We start from the raw sequence: 23,299 nt of genomic DNA, 5'->3' as shown, positions 1-23,299 counted from the left end.
CTAGAGTAGAATACAATTAGTTAATGAGCGGAAATGATCCTATCAGGGTACAAACGCAGGTAGTGAAGCTGCTGTTTCCTCTGAATAGAACAAAAGTTATTCATAATGCATGATTCTCCTCCTGATCTAGGTCAGATACAGCAGGAAGAGACAAAGCACCATACACCTACTGATCTTTAAAAACAGAAGGGCTTTCGTGCTAATCTTTTTCAAACAAGCAGAAAGAAAATATATTTTGAATATAAAACTGCCCTCAGATTTAAGATATCTAACTAAAGACTACATATAATACATATACAATGAGCATATTTGACCAAAATGTAACAACTTGAGGTACATTCTACATGTGTGTAAATCCTACCTGTATGCCCTGTCCCTGCACCCTCTGCAGCTGGTCCTGGATGTGCCTCAGCTCGTCCTGCTGCCGCTGGATGTTAGCTTGGATTAGTCTTGTCCTCTGTTCCAGCTGATCTTTAAGATGCTGCATAGCATTCACCTGCGCCGAGAACTCCATCACCGGCTGTGGGTGGAGAGAAAAGGGCACTTAATTCAGCTGTGCAGCAACTGATGTTTGATTTTCATTACGAAACACTGGCTAATGAACATCACAAAGTCCACAGTGGAGATGCAGCTCATGATTTTTTTTATTATTGATTTGTCTGACTCCATCCATTGATTTATTATTTCTAACAATCAGAAATAAGTAGAGAATGACAATCGAAGAACTCCCTGTACCATCTCCAAATGTGTATTTTTAGCCCAAGCAATAATTAACATTGAAGAACCTGTAACCCCCAGATTCTTACTTTATTTTTACTTCAGGAAGTCCCATTGCAATACAAAAAAAAAAAAAAAGATACCTGGCAGAACAAATACATTAAAATACAACATATAAAAAACATACACATGCCTTTATCATGTTTTTTGTTTTTTTTAGATTATTCCATGTCATGGTGCATAGTAAGAAAATTGAATTTTTACAGGATACATTAAAAGACAACCACTTGAAGATATGAAGCTGGTAACTAACAGAGTTAAAGGTCCCATGTCATGCTTTTCCGGTTATTACCCGTCCCCTTGTGTGTTATGAAGGTTTTTCTGCATGTAAACGGTCTGCAGAGTCACAAACCCTCAAAGTACACCCTGTAGCGAGTACAACTCTAACACAGAATGCCTCGTTGGAGATTTCTCTTTTTCTTCCTGGGTACAGTGACGTGACCATACCCAAATGGACCCATTGGTCAAAATTGACCAATCCGTGGAGCTCCACACACACACACACACACACACACACACACACACACACACACACACACACACACACACACACACACACACACACACACACACACACACACACACACACACACACACACACACACACACACACACACACACACACACACACACACACACACACACACACACACACACACACACACACACACACACACACACACACACACACACGGAAATGAACCCAGCTCACACTGGCCGCTCCTCAATCTCAATCTCAATCTTTATTTATTTATATAGCACATTTAAAACAACCTTCGGCTGACCAAAGTGCTGTACAGGGCAGGCAGTAACTACAATAGTGAATAGCCCAATGGGAGTACGATAATAAAAACAATAATTAAAAACATAATAAAAAGCACAATAAATAGAAACATATAAAAAATAAAAATAAATAAATAAAAAAACACATACAAATATAAAAATGTAATGCTCAACTAGTATTAAAAGCCATTGCAAAGAGGCCCCGCAACGTCCCGCCAACACGGCACCCAGACCCCACGCAGCATTCTCATCTGTTTGTCATTGTTAGTGTCATTTTCTGGTTGCTAACGCCATTGTAACACATAATCATTGATGTTCCGCTGTAACGGTGGTGGACTCATCAGAACAGAGTGGGCGAGCTGACCAATCAGAGCACAGTGGGCTCATAGGGAGGGGGGGCAGGAGCTCCAACAAGCTGTTTAGGACAGAGAGTGAATACACATACTATACAGAGATGCATGAGAAACCAATGTGAGTTTGGAAATAGTATGGAAATTGCACAATATAAATCTATTCTAGTATACCTCAACAATGGAATTATGATCAGTAGAAATGGCCATGACATGGGACCTTTAAGAAAGAGAGGTAAGCTGAAAGAAAATTCTCCCAAAAATAACACTATCTATTAAATATGAATGTATTGTTGATTGTCTGGGCAATTAATCAACAAAACGTTTTAGCTTTACACCACAGTACATAATGATGTCATGAAATGAAGACCCATTCTCACCTGTACGTTTGCCTGTAGCTGCTGGGGTTGTTGTTGCTGTGGTTGTTGTTGTTGCTGCTGTTGTTGCTGCTGTTGTTGTTGTTGTTGCTGTTGTTGCTGTTGTTGCTGTTGTTGTTGCTGTTGTTGTTGCTGTTGTTGCTGCTGCTGCTGCTGCTGCTGAGGGATCATCCCTGGAGTTACACTCTGGCTCGTGGTCTGAGAGCTCATCGACTGCAAATATAGATATAATCAAGATAATTATGACAACTGATGTGTGAGTTTGTTCAGTCATCAGTTTAGGAAGTCCTAGCTTGGTATTTTTGGGTGTTTCTGTCCAATCAGATCTCACCTGGCTGCTGATGGACGAGCGACGCTGTGACGTAATCACCATGGTGGAGGCCATGGACTGCAGAGGAGGTGTGGCCGTGTCCATGTGTAGCTTAGAGGCTGTTGCGGCAGAGACAGAATCATTGATGAGTAAGAGTCACGATATCGTATCAACTCTCATCCCATCTAACTCCCAAACTGATGCGTCACTGACTCGTCTTACGTCAAGGCATGACTGATTAATATGATTATACTAAGGCTGGACAACAACATTGCCTCTGACCCCATCCTGCCCTGAACATCAAAGACAGATAATTATCATCAAGTTGTAATTAAATATGGAGCCTTATTCCACAACAATAAGGGTTTGCATGAATTGTCTTAATGATTATAATTGTGTCTTTTCTTGTACACATGTTTGGCCTTTTTATTTGCAAATGGAGCTGCTGTGATGAAACACAAATTCGGACTTGATCTGAAAAGTTAGTATAAACATCATAATATTATACATTGTACACGTGTGTCCTTACAGGTGCAAGTATTGTCAGAGACGTGCGACGAGGACTTCTGAGAACTTTGTGAGGATTCCGAGGGCGTTCGGCTGCGATCAAATCGCTCCAGAGCCTCCTTGAGGCTGGACGTATTCAGCTGTGACTCTGAGTCCTGAATCTAAAGCAGAGAAACAAAGAAAAAATACACTTGGCATCCAATCCTAAAAATCTAATTCAGACTGCATAAAGGTGATAATAACAGGGCTGATTTGTAAAAGAGCGAAGCATTATTCATGATAAAATACTCATGTGCTTAAATGTGCTATTCTACCCATACATACTGATTATCAACTTTTAGATGGCAACTTAACTAAACCAGCAAATAGAACTGAATGTATGTGGGATTAACATTATGCTGTTTGGAGTTTGATTTAGGATCATCTGTTGTTCTCAGCTTGATGTTGATACTAAACAAAAGGATTGAGATAATATAGATAGCAGAAAGTGCATCAGAGTTGTAGACAGTGTGAGATACATCAATGGGCAGCAGTTACTCACTGACAGAAGTTAAAGGTTAAAAGTTTGGAAGCTTTTGGCTTATTGTTGTGTGACACTGTTTATATTTGAAGTTTGTTTATTTTTTTAAACGCCTCTTGACATATTAAATCGTATGCTCTTTAAATGCTGTGTATATTATTTCTAATGTATAATGAATACATTCTCAAGAGAATTTCAGTCAAACATTTAATACAAATTAAATTACACTACTGATAGTTTCATTTTGTTACTTAGGCTTAAACAACACATCTAAAAGTTCAAACACAACATGTTTTGTTTTTAGTTTGAATAAATGTTTCCTTCACACGTTATATATTGTAATACCTTTTATAATTCGGCTCGTGTCTAGGAAAACAGATTATGTCATTTCTCACCTTATTCACAGTCCCTTCTGGGTTGGACTCTTCAATGCCCAGCTCTCTGCGCTGCTCTGCCCTCACCTCTGCATAGCTGTATTTTAAGCACAAAAAAAAAGTTAAGCCAATAAAGAAGCATGAAGGATGTGACGAAAATGAGCGATATGTAGTGTCACCAGTAAATGAGTGTATCTGAAATGTCAAATGATCTTGAAAAAAATGATCTCTGATAATTGTACCATCAGTAATGAGGCCAAAGGGAGCTGCAGTACCTGACTACTGTGTGCGTACAGACGATGAACTCAGGTCGAGAGTTCCACTGGTGATAGGTGATGTAGTAATGCGTCTGGAGCCAGATCCACTGTTGACCTTTAGTCAGGAAACGATAGTAGCACGACTTCCCTTTACCGTACTGCATCACTGAACAGTAGAGAGACGAGAGCAGAGTTGTTAGAAACAACAAGAAGATAAATGCTTTCTTTTAAAATCGTGACTGAAAGTGTGTAATACGAGCCCTCACAGTGTTCGTGACACTTGGCTAATGTCTCCAGGTCGTCCACATGGTAATAGTCGTACCCTGATGTTCCCAGAACCTCGAACGGCAGGTAGCCTATGATTGGTGGAGCTCTGAAAAGGAGAAATTGTATCCTTATAATTCGCTTTCACAAAAAAGCGGCATGCAGGCTTTACAAAGTCAAAGTGACCTGGACCAACGGAGTGCTTTCACATTTCAGTCAAATGTAACCAAAGAGGAACAACTTCAGTAAAAAGGCATTTAAAAGATTACTCTGTTTCACAAACGTGCACAATATATTAATTAGCATTTTATCACCACACACTTGAATTATTCCATTTTTATCTTTAAGTTGAAGGCTTGTCAATGTCAAAAGTATATTCAAATCTCTCTTTCTCTCTTATGTAACAAGATGTTTTCATGCTGGTTTTCTTTTTATATAAAGCCACAGACAGTAGGCCTACAAACAAGATGTAGTGTACTCTATAATACCTGAATATCTGAAAAAAGAGCCACATTTGAGGGCGGGGTGAAAAGCTGGCCGTCATAGTGAGAGGGGAACAGCGCCTATTTTTCAGACAGTGTCTCCTGGAAGTTACTTATAATGTTGCACTAGGTTGTTCAAAGTATTGTGAACAATAACAAGAGACTTTTGAGAAGTTTAAACCCTGGCTCATTTCTCTCTTCTACACAGCTAGCTAATCACACAGAGAATGTCAGATTTGAGTTTCTCAATAAGTCAGAAAAAGACTCCCCCTAATTTGACATTGGAAAACTGTGACCACCAGACAATCACTTCTGACAGAGAATAGTGGCGACATAAGAATTCAATGAAATCTGTATGTGTGTGTTTACCTGTGGTCTAAGAAGAGGAACTTCCATTCTAGACTGTGCCTCGAGGTGAATTCTTCATTAGGATCCTCCACTGTACACATTTCCTATGTTTATAAAAATGAAGAAAGATTATGTTAGATTAAATGATTTATTTATGACTCAGTGTGACTTCACTTTTGTTTGTCAGTGTGCCCTAGGCTACCTTGATGAACTGAGGTTTGGCCAGCCGAACTGTGGCTACGAAGCACACCTTGTCGTCGAACGCAGGCTGCAGAGAGCGCTGTAACACCCCTGCCAGACCATTCCTCGTCACGTTGGGAACTGCACACCACAGAGAAGAGTTTGCCGTTGAAAATGTTGTTTACTCCATCAGACAAAGACAAATCCTTGACAATGTTCACTTCTAATTATAACAAGCTTTACAAAGCCTGCCGTGCTGAAAGCTATTTGAGTGACATACCATTGTTGAGTGACTTGAAGTTGCCGATGAACTTGACATACTCGTACACATGCGGTTCTTTGGGGTCAATGGCCCCTCGCAGCATATGGCAGCAGAACTCCATGTGGTTCTTAGCTGGAGAGAATAAACATAATATGTCAAAAAGGTGTTGTAAACATAGCGTTAATGGATTCATAATGTGTGAATGGTGTTGTTAGGGTATCAAGACAAAACAGGGATAATGATAAGCCAGTATATCAGCCTTTATTTACATTAGATTAACTTCTATTTAACGTTTTTATCCAAAGACACTTAGAATAAGTGCTTTTTTGTGTTCCTGCACTAATAACTATCTGTCTCTTACTTTATATCTACCGATGTGGTTCCTTACATACTAGATGGACAGGAAAGGATTTATAATAAACTAACAATATTAGTTACGGTTTTGAAAACTATTTTTTGCCAGAAATACATTCAATAACTTTCATTACAGTCTATACAGGCACTTTCACACCAAGTACTTTTCCCAGGAATAGTTCCCGGAACTTAGATCCCCGGACATTTGCAGTTCAGGAACTATCTAGTAGATCGCGTTCACACCGGAATAAGTCCCTGAGGGAGGATTACGCAAATGAAGCCCCTGACGTCACTTCTTCTTCTGCTTTGGGTTTACTGGCAGGCCGCAAACAACTATACTGGGTGTTTCTCAATGTAGAGGAAGGCTCCTCCAGAGCCACTATTTCAAGGATGCTATGTCATCGAGTCCTGCCGAAGGACTGTTCCAATGTCCAGGATCCTTGGAATTTGGGGAAAATGTCGAGGCTGCACATGTGTATCCTCCGCGGTCTTAAAATCCCTACAATGCTTTGCGCACGGAAACATTTCAAAAATCTTTGGCGGAAATCTCGCTCCATTTAAGGCGGGGCCTCGCATATGACGCACACCTGCTAGCCTGTTCCACCATTCTTCGTTTTGCGAGGCTAGGAAGGATTCTTGCCTCGCTTCTGAAGGACCTGACTCGGAAGACATGTGCTACCAAGGAAGCGTCCTCGACATTGAGAAACACCCACTGTCTGCCACCCGAAGTCCCCGGACGGAAGTCCCCAGACTTGGGGCGATTTACTCGGAAGGCTTCAGTAGAAGCTGCTGGGAGTAAATCGCCAGAAGCGCGACACAACATTTTTCAGAGTTTTACGGGGCGTGGTTTGCAATTCGCCCAGCCAATCAGAAATTGGAACCTTTTCCTACCCAGGAAAGTACCACCTCTCTAGAAGGCCTGAAAAGGGGTGAAAAGGTTCCCGAAAAAAAGTTCTAGTTCCAGATATTTTTGGTGTGAACGCAAAATCCCAGGAACTATCGGAACTATTCCTGGGAAAAGTACTCTGGTGAGAAAGCGTCTAATGGGAAGAACATGTGTTACTTGTTTTTCTTATTCCGTTTCTACATAATTTTCTTTGGATGTTAAGGCCTAAACACAGATTTAATTCTTTACAAAATCTTGTAACCACAGCAAGGAAGTATACATGTAAATATTAAACAGAATTATATTCCCTTTGAACCACCAAACACATTACAGTTGATTTAAATCATTCTAAAACCAGCAGCCAGATGTAGCGTGTCATGGGGAGATACTGACTCTTTTGGTAATCGGAGCTAAGGTTCTCGTGTTCGGTGGGGTGTGTGGACAGCTCCTTGTACACATCAGAGTGTTCCCCGAGTGGCAGGAAGTTTAACAGGTTCTGGTCCACCAAGTCAGTCTGAGGAGCACACACACATACGTGCATGAGAACACACACAAAAACAAGAAGAACAGCCGAACCCTTTTTCCAGTACACACAAAGGTCATCCTGACATCTGAACAACAACATGGATAAAAGCTTGGTCTGCAATAGAAGGGATGACTAATGTGACCAGGCAAAAGAAAGAGCCAGTGTTACTCACCGGTAGATGTTCAAGTAGTGAGGTAACACTCTCAGAGACGTAGAGGATGTTCCCATCAGTCATGATTGCTATAAAGAACCCATCCAAAGCCTGATAATGCAAGATGAGATAAAGAACAACTCTAAGTGTTGGTCTACAGCAGTACAAGTAAAAGGACTTTTCTATTAAGAGTATAATAAACGGGGAGATAAAAACGGACAGGAGAACAGAACAAAATGTTAAATATCTGACCTCCAGCATGAGCTGGGTGAACTCCTCATTGCTAAGAAACGGAGGCTTCCAGTCTTGCCTGATCTCACTGGACTCTGACTGGGCTGCAATCTCTGGTGGAGGAAAAAGAAAACGGAATGTTAAGAAGAAAACAAAGTCTTTCTGGAAAAAGTCTTGTAAGGAAAACATGAGGCGACGTGACCAGAAAGAGACTACACAAAAGGTAAGCACGCACAATGAAAGAACAGCGCCAGTAAAGTGGAAGCTAAATTAATCATCATGAACAACAATGAACAGAGCTAGGAGTAGAAAGCATACACGCGTGAACACATGCAAAGGGAAAAAAAATCTTTCATCATAATATAATCACAGTATTCAAGTAGTGATCAATTAAGGTATGAAGGTAAAATAGAGAAGTGGTGTGAAGCATCTCAACCTAAGAAAATGAAGTAGTTAAGAGTATGAAATTACTATTGTTCATAATGATTAAGTCAACTTTACACAGTCGCAAGGCAAGTCTTGTAAAAAGTGAAACAAGCTGTAGTAATGAGAGTAAAGCAGCACAGACAACAACAGTGTGTACATAAGAACAACTAAATATAAAACAAGAAGTGTCCACCCTGTGCCGTGCCCTGACCTTTGTGTTTACACAGGAAGTCGATGCTTTTCTGCAGGATGGTGGACTTGTCCATCTTCCTGGTGTTGCCCGGCAACATCGTGCCGAGTTCCTTGATGAGGACATTGAACTGGTCTCTCCGCTTCTTCTCAGACTTGTTACGGGACACGCTACGATCGAAACTACAGTTATACATTCGATTAAAAATGTCAAGATTCTGACAAACAGAAAAAACAACCTGCAAATAAACTGCTATAAACATTTTGATATTTCACTCTATAATGTTTAATGAGGTAATGCAGTGTGGCTGCTGTGTATGGCCTACAATAATGTCGGATTAGACATGGTATATTCCCTGTAGCTAAAAATGTACCTACATTTAAATAGGTAGGACTTTCAAATAATGATTAATTTAACAGGTTTCAGTCTTTAAATACCATGGGATGTTTTATAAAAAGGAATGTTTTATTGATATCAATACAAAATACAAGTATCATAACTTCAGTGTGTTGCTCCTCTATATCAAGCTTACCGTTTTGCTTTGTCCTTTTCATCTTCTTCCATCAACCCATCAAAGATGCTACAATCATCCCTACAAAAAGAGAGCATAATATTTGAAGTCTCACGTTGTGTTTTCCTGTGTGTGGACGTTTTGTTGGCAGCTTGAAAGCAGATCTGTATTGTTAATAATAGCGAATGACGGATGTTGGTAATGAGAGGATTCCTACATGCCAGCAGCAGGTTTATTTTTGGGTCACAAAAAAAAGAGTGAGAGACGGAGAGAGGGAAAGAGAGAGTGAGAAGGAATGTGTTGTGCTTGCCAAAAAGATTACGAGTGCATTTGTGAAACAGGGCGTGTTCTTGCGTACATTTCGACTAAAATAGGTCAATAAAAATACTTTCATTTTTAATTTAATACGTGTGACTTTTTTCGGAGGCACATCATGGCATAATAAATAAGGACCATTTTGTCAATCATTAACCCTGTTAAGGGCTTAATTTACTCAAAAAGGTTTAAATCTGAACATATGTTGTACTAAATGTGCTTGAACTCTGTGTATGTATGTCTGCGTATGGAAGTAATTTATGATAAAAAATGTCTGTGAGTTGCAGCATACCCTATGCTTGATGTCATGGTAGCTGCTGATCAGGCCTGTGGCTGCAGTGATTTGCTCTTTAGGCGTGAGGTAGGCATTTGGACGACCACCTGGAGAGACAGAAAAACAATTATTTTATTTGCTTAGGTTCCAGTTAGGATTTACATAGCAATTCAGTGGACTAAAACATCAGTGACTAAATGTTCTGGCTCACATGGTACAGCAATAATGTTAAATCTCATCAATCAAGAATCACTTGTGAATTATTAAATATATTCTGAATTGTGTCTTATGAATAAAGATTTAAATCAGACCAAAGTGCAGTTACAAATGTGTTGAAGCGAAAGCAATTTATTGCACACACGGAATAGCACACTGACAAACTTAACTATTCAGGCTAGAAGAGGAGACCATTAGATTTCTGTAAACTTGATCAAAGCAATAGCTGATATGCAATAAAGTATTATCTAAGCATGAGTCGAAAATAGACAGGCAAGTTGCATGTTTTTTTTACCCAGTGTCATTCTCCAACATTTATTACAATTATCAGCATGGGGTATTAGCATGAACACATGGGGTTCGGATAACTGGCTTACTATGGTGGTTGCTTGTATACTTATAACATATTTTACAGTCAATTAAGATTACTACGGAGTCATGGCATAGATTTATTAAAAAAGAGCATATTTTTAGGAAACACAAATCAAATTGATTTATTATAGTGTATTTAAATTAACTGCGATAAAAGATGCATGAACAACCTGTAGTGTGTGTGTGTGTGTGTGTGTGTGTGTGTGTGTGTGTGTGTGTGTGTGTGTGTGTGTGTGTGTGTGTGTGTGTGTGTGTGTGTGTGTGTGTGTGTGTGTGTGTGTGTGTGTGTGTGTGTGTGTGTGTGTGTGTGTGTGGTCACTTCTTACCCCAACACAGCTTATGCACGTGGTCACTTAATGTCTTTTCTCAGGGGTCAGAGAAAGCGTACGGGGTCAAAGCTGACTCTATGGTCAAAGCTGCTGTTGAGGTCATTGGGGTCATGAGAGGACAACAGACCACAGGAAAGACATGGTGGTCAACCAAACCTGCGGGACAAATCACAGCAGTAGGTTTATTGGGGTCATGAGGGTTCATTAGGTCAATTAAAAGGCAGCACTTTTTGCACTTGCATCTGACAAATGTCGATTTTATTAGGCTGTCAGAAAGAGGTGCATTGTTTGAATTAGGCTCAGCCTAAAATAATATGTTATAATTTATTAGTTGATTTATATATTTGTATTAATAGTTTAATGTGGAAAGTAGCTAGTAACCTAAGCTGTACAATATATATAGTGACCTCAAATGTTTACTTTAGTACAGTACTTGAATAAATGTTACTTTTCAACACTGTAAGCTATAAAGTCCTAAAAAGGAAAAATACTCTGGTACAGTTTATAAAACCTTTGTACAAAGACTACAACAAACAATACAACCCAACATAACCACACTACTTAAATTCAGCTTTTCAATAACAAAACATCATAGAAAAATATTCCAGCCTTTAAAGTGCAAATAACGTCAGTGCAGCGAGGAAACCCTGGAATAATCAATTATTATGATTACATTCAAAGTTCTTCAGAAACTTTCAGCACAGTGACCTAGATATGAAAAAGTGTTAAGAAGGTGTTTTTCAACTTACTTTCTGGAATGTGAAAAGCTAATTAAGATCCTATCATTCCAGGCACAGACAACACTTCATGGGTGAGCCACACCTCACCTGCAACACAGAAACCATACTCATTCACAAACATACCAGGGGGCCAGCCTGTGTTCACTGTTTACCATGCATGCAAATTCTAAGGGCCAACCACCAAAGTAAATATGTTAGTTGTTGCAAGATCAAAACAGGAAACTAGGGCTGCAACTAGGGATTGGCCTAAAAAGATATATATTGTGAGCAAAATAAAACATTTCAAGATTATATGTATATTAAATATTGTTTCTCTAGATAGAGTTAGGCCCATATCTATTTATTATTCTTTATATTTTTTTCACAACAAAAAGTAATTTTGCATTGAAGTACTTTTGACATGACCATGAGAGAATATGTTTGCCATATTGCCCAGACCTAGCTAATGTATAACCATCCAAGCCAACCAACAGTCCAAAACAAACTATACTCATACTACTAAAAGATTAGGGCAGCACCTAGTAGTTAACCGTTTATCAATGTATCTGCCAATTATTATTGTAAGTAACCATTTTTGTCTATAAAACTGTCGATTCATTTTAATAATAAAAATGTTTCTAGATGGGGTCTGTCCCAGTCCAATATACAAGATATTCAGTTAACTTTGATAAATATCCTGTATGTATAAAACCATAAAACAGAAAACCAGTATATCTTCACAATTGATGGAAGCTTGATAACTGAATAATTGAAAAACATCTGTTAGCATTTATCAATCAAAAACTGATTACTTTCTCAGTAATTTGGTCTTCAAATTGTGAAAATGTGAAACTAGAAATTCTGACAACCACAGCCTAAAGAGGCATCTAAAAAGAGTTTGATGTCTTGCTAAGTAGAAGTCACCTCATGAATATCATATTATTACTATCACATAAGATGAAGAAAAAGTACAGAATCTGCTAATCTAGTAATGCTGTAATTGTTGCTTCACATTGATTACTTTTGTGATGTCTGGGTAAAAAAGCTAACAATTAAGTTCCTGCACTTGTCAAGCCTATCTGGCACCAGATCAGTCAACATACCACATTGTGTAACAATGAGCTAAGAAGATTTAGCTGCAAGATATGACAGTCAAACCCAATGACCTACATTATCACCCTGCTAAATTATTTATTGCACTCATTTGTGTGGAAGATTTTAGGCATATTGTTAAACTATCAGAGGGATGTTGTACTTAAGTAAAAGTAGAAGTGCCAGAGTGTATGAATGCTCAGTAACAAGTACAAGTCCTGCATTGAAAATGTTACTGAAGTAGAAGTAGAAAATTATTGGTATCAAAATATACTTAAAGTCCAAAAAGTAAAAGCACTCATTATGCAGACCGGCCCATTTCAGAGTTATATATATGTTTTGATTATGATTATTGATGCATTACAGTGTTTATCAAATCTGGTAAAGGTGGAGCATGATTTCATTTTTGTTGTATGCTGCAGGCTAGCTTGTGAATTTACTCCAGGTGTGACTGAAGTCATATTTAAGTGTTGTATTTTCCCATCATTAATCCAAATCTGCAAAGTAAATAAAGGTATTGAATAAATCGAGTAAAAATACATGATTTACCTATTTTTAATTTTGTGGGGTAGAAGAAGAAAGTAGCAAAACATTGAAATACTCAAGTAAAGTACAAGTACCTCAAAAGTGTACAGTACTTGAGTAAATGTACTTAGTTACCTTACACCACTGGTCTCTACTTGGGGGAGCACTGGTCTGACCTACAGTCACTGTTCCTGATGGCCAATAAGTGAAGCCTCATTACACTGAGCTCCTTCATTGGACCAGTCTGCCCACTGTACACCTTTGTCAATGAATAAACACGCTTAAAGACAATGTAGTACATGCAAGGCAGTCCAACTAAAGCACAACTAGCTATCAGATATGCACGGTAACGATTTTAATACACCTTTAAGTCCACAGGTGTTCGTTATACAACCTAAAGAGAGCAACCCATAAAGCTAGCTAGCAGGCTAACTAAGCTTGCTCCGAAAACTGACCATTTAACCCAGAGATGTAATGCTCTTAATGGCCCGTATCTCACGTCAGACTCACACGCACACAATGACACAGTTATGACAGGTAAATCAGGTTGTGAAATAAACAGCAGAAATGATCAGCCTGTGCCATGGCAAAGCTGCCGCCGAGCCTCAAGCTGTCACGCAACAACTGACATTGAAGACAAAATAATCTCTAAAAATGTTACCGTGTGTCCTCAGACACCGTGCGGGGAAAGGTCCTCACCAAAACAGACAACAACATAACAGTCGGCCGCGGACAAATGTCTAAAATCAGCGATGGTGAAAACATTTTCGCGGCAGATGTAATGTACACAAAAGATACACGGTCCCCGGGCACACACAGACACACACACACACACGCACACACGGAGACGCGCACGCTCAGCCACTCGTGCACATAGACACTGCTGGCTGCTCTGAATGTGGGTCACTGGGCCTTGCTCTCCCTCGAGCGTGCGGAAACAGTCCCTAACCCTCCTCTGCAGTCCCACCGCTAAAACACACACCGTTTAACGATCACCGCGGCTTTGCTATTCCATAACTACCGCTGGCTTTTTATATGCATTTAATATTAAGCTTACCTTCCTGAGTAATCGACAGCAGCCTCCGTGTTTTGCTTACTTGAACGTTGCATCGAGTCGGTGGGGGCTCGGAGGACTCCGGGTTGGGGAGAAAAACAGGAGGCCTACTTCATATTACGCCGTACAGTCATGCGCAATGGAGACAGTAGGGCGCACTATTTAGCACAGTACACAAGCAGCAGATCGCTGAGTGATCTTCACCGGGGAAATGACTCCGCTTGTTTTTCTCGCTTTCCCAGTCAGACCAATCGACTGTCAGTGCCATATAGTTTTTATTATGATAGAAAATGTATAAAAGGAAGATTGAGATCGTGCGTCCTGGCTTGCAAATGAATGCACCTAAAGCGAGCATGGCGGAAATTATGCCGAATAGGATATTCCTTTAAATAGATAGGCCTACGACTTAAAATGCATTCAATGCCACCTTGTTTTTATTTATATTCACAATTTTACTAATATGCATATTTAACACCACCGTATTATTTTTCGGGAAATACATATGTTACAGTGAGTTGGCTGTGAATGTGACATTGGACGGTCGCCAGAAGGTTGCAGGCAGGGTAGGGATGGCCCTGCGTTCCGGATGGCAGGGGGTTTCCCCTTTCATTGACAACCAATCAGGAGCTCTATAGACTGTGACGTTATATTGTGTAGTGGTTCCCCGACATTAATATTATTGAACCTGTTGACCTTTAGAAACCTTTCCTATGAATTAGTCTACGGATTAGATGTGAATTTCACATTCTCTTCAAACGACGATGTGATTTTTGTTGAATGATATTGCATTATTGATTATAATGAGTTTACAATATATTTCTGGATAAATACAAAAATTCATAAAAAATATTGAAAAAGAGATGACAGAGGAGTCTGGTCGGGTACAGACAAATCCTGATCTTAAAACTAAATCCAAAGCAATAGCTTAATTGTTGCCAAATGTGTGCAGCCTATAACAGACCTGGAGTTTTTACCTGTGCCAGTCCTGCTAGAGTAGAAGATACACATCGTATTACATCAGTGCAGCACAATTTAAATGATATGAGGCCATTATCAGAAATGTTATACGTTTTTTGTGGCTGTGTGGGTAAATCAATTTCCACAGTCCTTGTGTTTGTGTGTGTTTACATTGATGTCAAAACACATTACAACAAGTAATGTCAACTTTTCAGATCAATATCTGCCACAGTACAATAGCTACTAATAAATTGTTCATATTCTTTTTAGTGGAAGTGCATTTAGAGTCCTTTGCTCCTATTTAATGCATTACGTTTTAAGTATATTGTTCAGAGGCTTCATTACTGAAACATTTAAGTCTGAAATTCGTTCTTGTCACTTCAGAATAACATCCAGGTTTATGGATACAACATAAACATGTTTCCTGACTGCATTTAGGAAAACATTGTTATATTTTCTTGTGAAAGGTAAAGCTATTACAGAAATGTCCTTTTTTAGGAATTTCCCAAGTCAGCAATCCAAAATGATGATGGGATAGCTGTTGGTCCTGCCAGATTTGGCATCGCTTCTGTAGCTTTTGACCATGTGGTCATAATCTTAGCGAAATCACACTAGTGTTAGTTATTTCCTTTAGTTTAAGCAAACAAAATCCTTTTACGTTGGATTCTTGGTGTATACAATTAAATGAGTGCTTCTAAATGTGTCAGAGCTGGTGCTTTGGCACCCCCTCTGTAATTTTGGACCACCATTTTCATAATCTCACCGAAATCACAGTTTAATGTATAACAGTGCGATCCTCATTCAGTCTTTACTCCTGCATGGACCCATAATTCTTCCACACCTTTGTAGATTATCTCCCTCCCCCCATTTCCTTCCTCTCTGTGAACTCAGCCTGCCCCCTCGCTTTTCCTCTTTCATCATTTACAGTTCTCAGGATTTGTTCGGATTAGCCGTTAACGACTGGCCCCCTTTTCTTATCTTTTTTCCACAACCCCTGCACTCAGCAGCACTTCCTGTTATTCATATGTATTCCTTCTTTTTTTTGACGATCCTTAATGTTTTCTTCCTTCTCCTTTTCCCCATTGCCGTGTCATTGCTCTCCATCCTTTCTGGTGTTCCTGTTTCTTGATCATTTTTGAATACTTCTTCCCTTTCTTTATTCTTCATAATTTCATCCTCTTCTTTCTTCCCCAACGTTATCCATCCTTACAGTGTTACTCAGATCTTAATGTCATCCTTAGTGCCAGGTTCTCTGACTGATACACCTCCTCTTAATCATTTTCAAATCACACGTCCTTCTCTTTCTAACCCCCTCCCATATAGCCTTATGTATTATAATTGCTGTTTGGTTTATAGCTACTCTCCTGCAGGTCTAAACAAAGTCAGGGATTATGGGAATGCTTTATGACAAGAACACTACTGCCAAATACAGACACGTTGAAGCCTTGCATTGAATACATATTAAATATATTCCAAGATAGTACAATACTACTCCTGTGACTATTTGGAGATTCCTCCAACTCTTGTAAATGAGAATCCTTTTAATGCTCATGAACAACATGCTGGGGTTGAAGATTGAGTAAGTACAATAAACCTCATGTGTTATTCATGAGATTCAACACTTGTATATTTCCTCTGCTACTTACTTCCTGCTCATCCGCTCATCTTTCCATCTCAGAGGCATAAAGCCTTTCCAATGAACACCCGCAGAAACCATCATCATCATCATCATCAACAACAACAACAACAACAACAACAACAACAACAACAATAAAGCACTTAGCTATGGAGCAACCCATCTTTGTTTTCACAAATGTGACAAATCCAATGGACCCACACTTTTTCTTTCAAACAAATCAAATAAGAGCTTTGGGGGGTATACGAAGCAGGATTTTCGCTGAGCCGGCTAAATTCAGAGAAAACTCCGGCTTTCCGGTCCTACGAAGCTGGTTCTCTTTTAAGCAGTCTAGATCTCCATGGTAACTTATGCTTAGCGACTAACCTGGTCGGGACCAGGGGCCTGTACTACGAAGCTGGTTCAACCTAACCTGGATATGTTTGAGTTAGCCGGTTGGCCTAATCCAAAACATACACGCTCTTGCTAAACTGTACTACGACGCTGGTTATCAAGTGGATCGCTCAAGCCAGCCGTGTCCTATCTAGTTAGGTGCGCGTTCACATGAAAGGGGTGGTATCTGGAGCATTCGACCAATCACAAACATGGAGAAGCGTACTGACAGCGCAGCGTCATACTTCCTGAATGAAAAGTGAACTTTAATACTAGTCAAAAATGAAGAAGTTCAACTTTAAACATCCATGACTTAAACACTTGATCCAGGATCAAAGCCACAGAGCTGCACCTTCAAGGTGAATACAGCTGGCAAAAGAAAAAGTGTTTGAATGCGTACATTAACAGGTTTATGATATCACTGCCCCGTCTAAAACACGATCTGACTTTAATTACATTTGTCTCGAGTGTTTCGTCAACTTAATGTGTTGCTTAAAATAATACTTCTGCATACAGTATGTGACACTGTGAGTGTTGCACGGCCAGGTACGGCTCAGCTGACTCAGATAAGGAGATATATGATACATTATGAAGTGATATGCTGCGGACTGTACTTAATGTACTCTGATCCGGTTACTTATGTTATGGCCGATATTTAAGTAAGCTTTCTTAACGCTAATGTTATAATAGTCAGATTGCTCTGAAGATGGGAGGTGATATTCTATTGATGTTCACGTTCACACAGTCGGTGATTTTTGCTGGCCGTCTTTCCTGCGACGGCAGCTTTTCTGTATTTCCTTTCTCCTGTAATATGACTTGATCGCTTTAAACTCCGCACACTGAGCTCTGATTGGTCAGCAGGCGGTGCTTTCACTGAATTGAGCTCTTAGCCTGCAACCTAACCTGGTCCCGACCAGGTTAGCCGCTAAGCATAAATTACCATGGAGATCTAGCCTGCTAAAAAGAGAACCAGCTTCGTAGGACCGGAAAGCCGGAGTTTGCCCTGAATTTAGCCGGCTAAGCGAAAATCCTGCTTCGTAGTATACCCCCCTGGTTCAACCTAACCTGGATATGTTTGAGTTAGCCGGTTGGCCTAATCCAAAACAAACGCGCTGTCGCTAAACGGTACTACGACGCGGGTTATCAAGTGGATCGCTCAAGCCAGCCGTGTCCTATCTAGTTAGGTGCGGGTTCACATGAAAGGGGTGGTATTTGGAGCATTCGACCAAGCACAAACATGGAGAAGCATACTGACAGCGCAGCGTCATACTTCCTGAATGAAAAGTGAACTTTAATACTAGTCAAAAATGAAGAATTTAAACTTTAAACATCCATGACTTAAACACTTTATCCAGGATAAAAGCCACATAGCTGCACCTGCAAGGTGAATACAGCTGGCAAAATAAAAAGTGTTTGAATGCGTACATTAACAGGTTTATGATATCACTGCCCCGTCTAAAACACGATCTGACTTCAATTACATTTGTCTCGAGTGTTTCGTCAACTTGTGTGTTGCTTAAAATAATACTTCTGCATACAGTAGGCCTATGTGACCATAGATATATATATAAACACTAGATGACTCACCCGCGCTGCTGGCCAATGGAGACCGACGTTGCCACTTGGCCGCCATCTTGCTACAGGGAGTTCTCTCATTCATAACATTATGGTTTACTATTTAAATAACCATAGCATGCTCAATTTTCAACCAATTTTCAAACGGTTTGTTTTTTTATAAACATCAAAGATATAGTTATGATACTGCATACTTATAATCATGGACTTTCATATGAAAATAACATTAATCAGATAAAGCAATAGCTATACACACACAAGGTATTTATATTAAATATTTGCCGGTGTATATATTTCCATTTATTTTATTATATTGTTAATATTTAAAATAAATTATAAAATTAAAATACATTTATATTTTATATATAAAAATCGGTCTCATGTTACCAACTCTGTAAGCCAAGAGTTGTTAATTTAGCAATGCCTTAGCTTTAAGAACAGGGACACAACTAATGACAATAGCATATGTTGGTATATTATTTAGATATTCACACCTTTATCAGAAGAACCAAACCAAAATAAAATGTGCTCACAGACCAGTTCTGTCTAATTTATCACAATTATTTTTGACATGAGATCTTCATATCATCCTAGTTTTGTATTTAGTTTCTAGATTTGTAAACAAATCCAGAACCTTTGAAATATGTTATTGAAAAAAGACCAAGAATAATATAAACTGTACCATGTGTCCTTTTGTGTCCTTCTGTAGTCCATTTGTGGTTTGTCTTGTCTCACCCCGGCTGATATATCACAAAATCCACTGTTTAAATTGTTCCCTATATTGCCCCTATGCAATATAGGGAACAATTTAAACATAAACTATCCTATGTGTCCTTGGGTGTTATGAAAGGCGGCCCCCCAAAATAAATGTATTATTATTATTAAGAAGAACAACTTGGTGTGGTGTGGAGGGGATGTAGGAAGCAGGAGCAGGTGGGGAGAGATGGGACTTCAAGGTTATTTGTTTTAAATGTGTCTGGAGATAAGGACCAGCTGCACACAATAAAATACAGTATATCACAAAACCAATAAGACACACGGTGACACATGGCACGCCAACAATCAATCATCGTCCAGCAGGGGCGGACTGGCCATTGGGAATACCGGGAGTTTCCCCGGTGGGCCGGTGCTGTGTGTGGGCCGGAGGGCCAAAAAAAAAAAAAGTTTCTAAAAAAGAAAAAATCCTTTTTTTTGCCTAAATCCTACCGGCCCACATTTGTAAGTGTTCCAGCCCAGCCCAGCCCAGTGGGGTGTGGCCAGGGTTGGGTTGTAACGGAATACATGTAACGGCGTTACGTAATCAGAATACAAAAATCAAGTAACTGTATTCAGCTCGTGTTACATTTGAAAAATGAGTAATCTGATTACAGTTACTTTCGTAAACCTGAAGTGAATACATTTTGGATTACTTATTGGAATTATTGGTGGAAAGATTTCCTCACAACATGTAATATTCATTACTAAAGGTACAGCCTTGTCTGGTGCCTTGCTCAAGGGCACCACGGCAGGGCAGGAGGTGAACTGGGACTTCTCCAAGTAGAAGTCCACACTCCAAATAGGTCTGGTCGGGGACTTGAACCGGCGACCCTACGGCTCACAGTCCAAGCCCCTACTGACTGCCATAGATTTAGTCCCTAATTTTGCTCTCATTAGCGTTAAGAAAGCTTACTTAAATATCTGCCACAACATAAGTAACCGGATCAGAGTAACATTAACTACAGTCCGCGGCATATCACATCATAATGTATCATATATTTCCTTATCTGAGTCAGCCGTATCTGGTCGTGCAACACTCAGTGTCACGTATGCAGAAGTATTATTTTAAGCAACACATTAAGTTGACGAAACACTCGAGACAAATGTAATTAAAGTCAGATCCACTCGTGTTTTAGACGGGGCAGTGATATCATAAACCTGTTAATGTATGCATTCAAACACTTTTTATTGTACCAGCTGTATTCACCTTGCAGGTGCAGCTATGGCTTTTATCATGGATAAAGTGTTAAGTCATGGATGTTTAAAGTTTAACTTCTTCATATTTGACTAGTATTAAAGTTCACTTTTCATTCAGGAAGTATGACGCTGCGCTGTCAGTATGCTTCTCCATGTTTGTGCTTGGTCGAATGCTCCAAATACCACCCCTTTCATGTGAACCCGCACCTAACTAGATAGGACACGGCTGGCTTGAGCGATCCACTTGATAACCCGCGTCGTAGTACCGTTTAGCGACAGCGCGTTTGTTTTGGATTAGGCCAACCGGCTAACTCAAACATATCCAGGTTAGGTTGAACCAGTTTCGTAGTACAGGCTCCTGGTCTGGTTCATTATGAGGTTTGTTTATGGAAAAGTATTCCCACATTGTTTCAATCCGCCTCTCACAAACTGAACTGATTTGTTTTCCTCTCTGTATTCTGTTCTTTTTAACAGTGCATCAACTTTAGCATATATTTGTAATGGAGCCATGGTCCCTAAAGAAGTGTAGTATACTTTATGTGCTTGTCAAATCCTTCCATTTAAGTGCTTTACCCCACTTGTACCTGTTCTCAGATATTGAATTGGTAATGGAAACCATGCAGAGTGCTGTGGGACATCCTTTTCCCACACAACAACATTTAATCACAGACAAACATTAGGCGCTTTGCCACATTATATATCAACATCTTTATGTGAGTGAGTGGAGACAGAGAGACGGAAAGAAAGAGACTGTATATGTGTTGTGAGGAAGACTATAACTAATACCAGGATAAAGTACTGTTTGTGTCTTTATGACTAAAAGTAAACACAATTTCAGGACTAAAATCCATATTTGCAGGAAACATCAGGATCATCTTCTTAATGGATCTTAATTGAAGCAATAAAAGGATGAAATGATGAAACGATTGGCCTTTGATTGCAACCTTTCTAATAAATCCCTTCTGGGCGAGTTGAAGGCAGTACTTTAATGAAACATCAACATATATACCATCAAAAATGGAACGCCCCACACTGGAGTGTGTGTGTGAGAGGGAGCTCATTTCACACATAACCACATACTTTTCACGTGGTCTGACAAGAGGAAAGCGCCTCCCATCCCACCACTGCCAGGTTTCAGTGATCTCTGGAATTTCTCATCTCTCTTGTGTCTTTCCTGCTTATTGCTTCTGTTTTGAGCTTTTTCTCACCATCTGATCTTTCTCCTACTCTTTCCAGTGATGTCGTCTCTTCTGAGGGAGGAGATGCAGAGAGTTTTATTCCGACCGTCAAAACAGTCACTGGTGGAGTATATTGAGATTGAAGAGCCAACACACGGAAGACATTTTCTTTGTGTCTCAGGTAAAAAGCTTTTTAACAGGTTCTCTTATGAAAGCATTTTTAAGGGTCAACCATGCTGAGTCGAATGTTCTGTTACAGGTTACAGACCATTATCTTGCTGTAGATAATCTGTATAGGAAATGTACTGAATGTGTACTTTACCTGGCCTATGAGGCCTGAGAAGTCAAGGTTATACTTTTGCTGCAGATGGACTGTCTGGTGCTGCAGTGTGCCTATTTATGTGCAAACATACCAACAAAAACATTGTTTTTCTTTTTGCAGTTGCTAAAAATAAATTAGTGCAGTTATGTATAGTGCGATGTCAGATATCTCAGACGGCCCTGAAGTCTGGATCCAAAGGGTCCCACACCGAACGCTCCAGCATACAGGAGTGCTACAGGAAGGCGGAGATTTGGTCCCTGCAGGACCTGACTCTTGTTGACGGACGCGATGCTGATGTGGTAATTAACAATTTTATCACATGTGCTTTTCATTGGTAATTTCTGCATTATCTACCATTGTTTTCTATACAAATGATTACTATATATAATCATAAACGTTTTATATGCACAACCACCAATTATCTTAATTTGTCAAATGTTATTTGGACTTGATTAAACACATCTTAACTCAAAGTCCATATGGTTTCAAGCTTCCCAGCTGGGGATCAATTAATGACATCTCTCGGAAAGCCTTTATAAACGTGGAAAGTTTTTTATTACAAAAGGTAGTGTGCTGGAAATCTGCTGAAATATTGATCAAAAACATTATCGCATATTTATGCTTTTATTGCCTACCAGGCCATTCCCTTTTAAATGTACGTCAATTTGCCAATAGTTTCTTGTCACATTTCATTTGAATTGAGGGAACACGGTTTTCTTTTAAATAATTGTGTTACCTCTGGTTTTAAAATAGATTACCAGAAGGCTTTTTATTTATCTTTTCATGATGCTTTCTCATTTTGTGTCTCCAGGATGACCCCTGTTTCCTGCTGCACTTTGACAAGGTCCGTACAGTGACGGCCGTCAGCTGCTCGGCCAAATACTCGTTTGTGCGTGCCCTGTTTGCTCTCAGCGAACAGCACTGCCAGAAGCCACTAAACCTGCGGAACTTTGACTGGGCCTACATCACGCCCACCTCCTTCTACTCTAACAGAGGAGACTGTGTTGTGCTAACACAGATTTGCTTCTATGCTTTCAATTTGGTTTGTCTGTCCATGTGTCCCGTGCCTCTGGATGCATAATGGAATGACGCAATGATTGTGTGTCATTTAACGTGTATGTGTGTATGTAAAAACCTGTGTTGAGAAGGAAGTGTGAAATGGGTGTAGTATTGTGGAATCTGTTACAACAAAAGGGCTTATTTACCATGAACTATCTTTTGCATCAATACTCTGCCGAATGTATCTTCATGGCAAATGCAAGTTTTAGGGCGCTAAGTGTTTTTCGAAAGTACAATCCTGTACTGTGATAATTTCATGACTTAGCCCTGAAAGTATTCTATTCT

General features: G+C 39.6%; 2 protein-coding genes across 10 annotated transcripts in view; one reads left to right on the top strand and one right to left on the bottom strand.

The window, feature by feature from the left end:
- The window catches only part of clockb (clock circadian regulator b), a 20,144-nt gene extending 6,089 nt beyond the window's left edge, over positions 1 to 14,055 (bottom strand). For 4 of the 8 annotated variants that reach the window (XM_034081576.2, XM_034081584.2, XM_034081600.2 and 1 more), the window contains exons 1-19: positions 13,966 to 14,055; positions 11,322 to 11,399; positions 10,570 to 10,728; positions 9,674 to 9,762; positions 9,088 to 9,147; positions 8,577 to 8,737; positions 7,961 to 8,052; positions 7,730 to 7,819; positions 7,425 to 7,545; positions 5,810 to 5,923; positions 5,552 to 5,670; positions 5,371 to 5,453; positions 4,522 to 4,628; positions 4,274 to 4,421; positions 4,020 to 4,095; positions 3,127 to 3,265; positions 2,619 to 2,716; positions 2,291 to 2,500; positions 362 to 520 (exon numbers count right to left, since the gene is read on the bottom strand). In XM_034081576.2, coding sequence (XP_033937467.1) covers positions 362 to 520; positions 2,291 to 2,500; positions 2,619 to 2,716; positions 3,127 to 3,265; positions 4,020 to 4,095; positions 4,274 to 4,421; positions 4,522 to 4,628; positions 5,371 to 5,453; positions 5,552 to 5,670; positions 5,810 to 5,923; positions 7,425 to 7,545; positions 7,730 to 7,819; positions 7,961 to 8,052; positions 8,577 to 8,737; positions 9,088 to 9,147; positions 9,674 to 9,690 — 1,794 coding nt within the window. In that variant the 5' untranslated portion in view covers positions 9,691 to 9,762; positions 10,570 to 10,728; positions 11,322 to 11,399; positions 13,966 to 14,055. Of the gene's footprint in view, positions 1 to 361; positions 521 to 2,290; positions 2,501 to 2,618; positions 2,717 to 3,126; positions 3,266 to 4,019; positions 4,096 to 4,273; positions 4,422 to 4,521; positions 4,629 to 5,370; positions 5,454 to 5,551; positions 5,671 to 5,809; positions 5,924 to 7,424; positions 7,546 to 7,729; positions 7,820 to 7,960; positions 8,053 to 8,576; positions 8,738 to 9,087; positions 9,148 to 9,673; positions 9,763 to 10,569; positions 10,729 to 11,321; positions 11,400 to 13,607; positions 13,783 to 13,965 lie in introns of those variants that run through there. The other 4 variants (XM_034081592.2, XM_034081616.2, XM_034081625.2 and 1 more) reach the window with 2 other exon arrangements.
- exoc1l (exocyst complex component 1 like) lies at positions 8,065 to 23,299 on the top strand. Of its 2 annotated transcripts, none has more exons than XM_034081635.2 (4): positions 8,065 to 8,162; positions 21,692 to 21,814; positions 22,076 to 22,254; positions 22,767 to 23,299. In XM_034081635.2, the coding sequence occupies exons 2-4, from the start codon at positions 21,694 to 21,696 to the stop codon at positions 23,034 to 23,036; spliced, it is 570 nt and encodes a 189-aa protein (XP_033937526.1). In that variant the 5' UTR covers positions 8,065 to 8,162; positions 21,692 to 21,693; the 3' UTR covers positions 23,037 to 23,299. The 2 variants fall into 2 exon arrangements, with proteins under 2 accessions (XP_033937526.1, XP_071059084.1); XM_071202983.1 differs by lacking the exon at positions 8,065 to 8,162 and adding an exon at positions 20,744 to 20,833.

Source organism: Pseudochaenichthys georgianus, chromosome 1 (genome assembly GCF_902827115.2).
Source record: "Pseudochaenichthys georgianus chromosome 1, fPseGeo1.2, whole genome shotgun sequence".
Lineage (NCBI taxonomy): Eukaryota > Metazoa > Chordata > Actinopteri > Perciformes > Channichthyidae > Pseudochaenichthys > Pseudochaenichthys georgianus.
This window is presented reverse-complemented; position numbering and strand designations above follow the sequence as displayed.